Source organism: Trachymyrmex cornetzi, unplaced genomic scaffold (genome assembly GCF_001594075.2).
Source record: "Trachymyrmex cornetzi isolate Tcor2-1 unplaced genomic scaffold, Tcor1.1 scaffold1273, whole genome shotgun sequence".
Taxonomy (NCBI): Eukaryota; Metazoa; Arthropoda; class Insecta; order Hymenoptera; family Formicidae; genus Trachymyrmex; species Trachymyrmex cornetzi.
The window spans coordinates 3,603-5,580 of record NW_017295843.1 but is presented as its reverse complement, the minus strand read 5'-3'; the positions used below and the strand labels follow the sequence as shown (position 1 = coordinate 5,580).

The window sequence follows — 1,978 nt, the reverse complement described above, 5'->3', positions numbered from 1 at the left end:
TTCTCCCAGTAATACAATATGGCGGTTACTGGATACTATACTGGAAATCAGTAAATGGGAACACACCCTCTGTCTAAAAAAGTACACATGGGTTTCGATTTTGCAACTTTGCAAATTTCGCAAACAGAATGATTCTGTGATTGGCGATACGCGAATCCGCTTACGCACGATTCGCTGCATGGGACGTCACCCTTAGTCGTCTTGGAAAATGGATGTCTGTACGCAATTAAAACGGAAAAAAGATTTGTTAACAATCTTATTAATTATACAACGATGGAAAATTAATAAAATAAAGCAAAATCGATCTAAAAAGAAACAAAGACTATGGATTAGACCATGCATTCGTGAACGAGAAATAAGAGGTGAAGCTTCTACATTAGTACAAGAAATGCATCTTGGAGACCTAAATTGGTACTTTAATTATACTCGAATGACACCTAATACTTTTGACAGACTACTCCACTTAATTAGACCAATTATAGAAATTTCCTTTTAACCATCCTTTGTGTCCAATCCTTTCCGCGGCTCGGGAGTGCGCGTCGCTCTCGTGAGTGAGATCGTGCGAAGCGGGCGTAACAATATGCTTCTTTATTTACTTTAAGGATCAATTTTTTATAGATATTTAGCATCTGGCGATTTGATGGCATTACTTGCGATGTCATACCGTATAGGCAAAAGTACTGTTTCTGGTATGATACAAGAAACATGCGAAGCTATTTGGGAAGTTCTGCAACCTCAGGTTTTAGTACAACCCTCTCAACAAGATTGGATAAAGATTGAAGATGAATTCTTTAAAAGATGGAACTTTCCACATTGCATAGGAGCTATTGATGGGAAACACGTTGTAATACAAGTATATTTATTAGTTTATTATTATATATAAATTATTTGTGTAATAAATAATATCGTTTTGTTTATGGATTCATCCGTCTTCTTTATTTCTGATATTACAGATTGTTGAAGTGATAGAAACTCATCTTCTTTTTTTCTAATACTCTGACGTCGTCTTTTTTCTGTTGGTGCATCAATAAATACATACACATAAATATTTACTAAATTATTTGAAATAAATACACCTAAAAGGTACAACCGCTCGGTAAGCAGGCTATTTAGAAACCTATTTAAAAAATTGTTGTAACCTTTCAGGCCTTGAATATATGTACGTATATTTGAAATATACAAAAATATTAAATGTAAAATGACCAAATTCCATATAATGCAAAATAATCATACCTGGTACGTTAATATTTTTTATATCTGTATTGTCAGTACTTAAGACCTGCACATTTTTTGAGAGTTTACTTTCTTCTAATTCCATATTTTGACGTTTTAATGAATAATTTGATACTGTTGATCTAGAATAAGCTTGATTTTGGGAATCGAAGTTTTTTGGAAAAAATTCTAGAATTTCTGTATTACTTGTACTAGAACTTGATGCAGAATTTTTTTCTAAAAAAGTATCTTTTATAAGTACTACTTCTGTAATTTGATGGAGTAACACATGTAGAATTTTGATCTCTCTCTTTTAATGGTTCTTTTAAATAACATTTATTCTTGTTGGTAGAAGGTATAAATGGTTTTATATTACTAAATGTCCTAAAAGTAAAATCATTTAAACATATTAAATAATATGTATATTAAAATATATTAAATAACAATTAAATTGATAATTACCATATGTGATAATATAATGTAATAATATTTACGAACTTTCGACGTGTTACTGTTGATCGTAAAAATCCCATTAACTCAAAATATGGCCATGATACTGGCTTAGGTTTGACTTCATCAGCACTTCCACTAGGAACACATTTATTTTGCTCACTTAACTTTCGGACATAAGTGTCTCGTAGATTACGCCATTTAGAACATGCTGTATCAGGATATAAATCTTAAAAAAATATATATATGGGGCATTCTTTGCCAAATCGATCAAGCCTCTGTCCAAAATTGATATGGACGGATTTCAACGTTTGAC

The 1,978-nt window shown here is 31.6% G+C and overlaps 1 protein-coding gene across 1 annotated transcript; it reads right to left on the bottom strand.

Annotated features, from left to right (window-relative positions):
- Positions 1-1,424: 1,424 nt before the first annotated feature.
- Positions 1,425-1,873, bottom strand: LOC108770502 (uncharacterized; the record flags this gene model as incomplete). The annotated part of the gene is made up of 2 exons (XM_018522134.1): positions 1,425-1,596; positions 1,711-1,873. Coding segments are annotated over 2 exons (335 nt in total), but the record flags the coding sequence as incomplete, so codon positions are not given.
- Between the last annotated feature and the right edge of the window lie 105 nt (positions 1,874-1,978).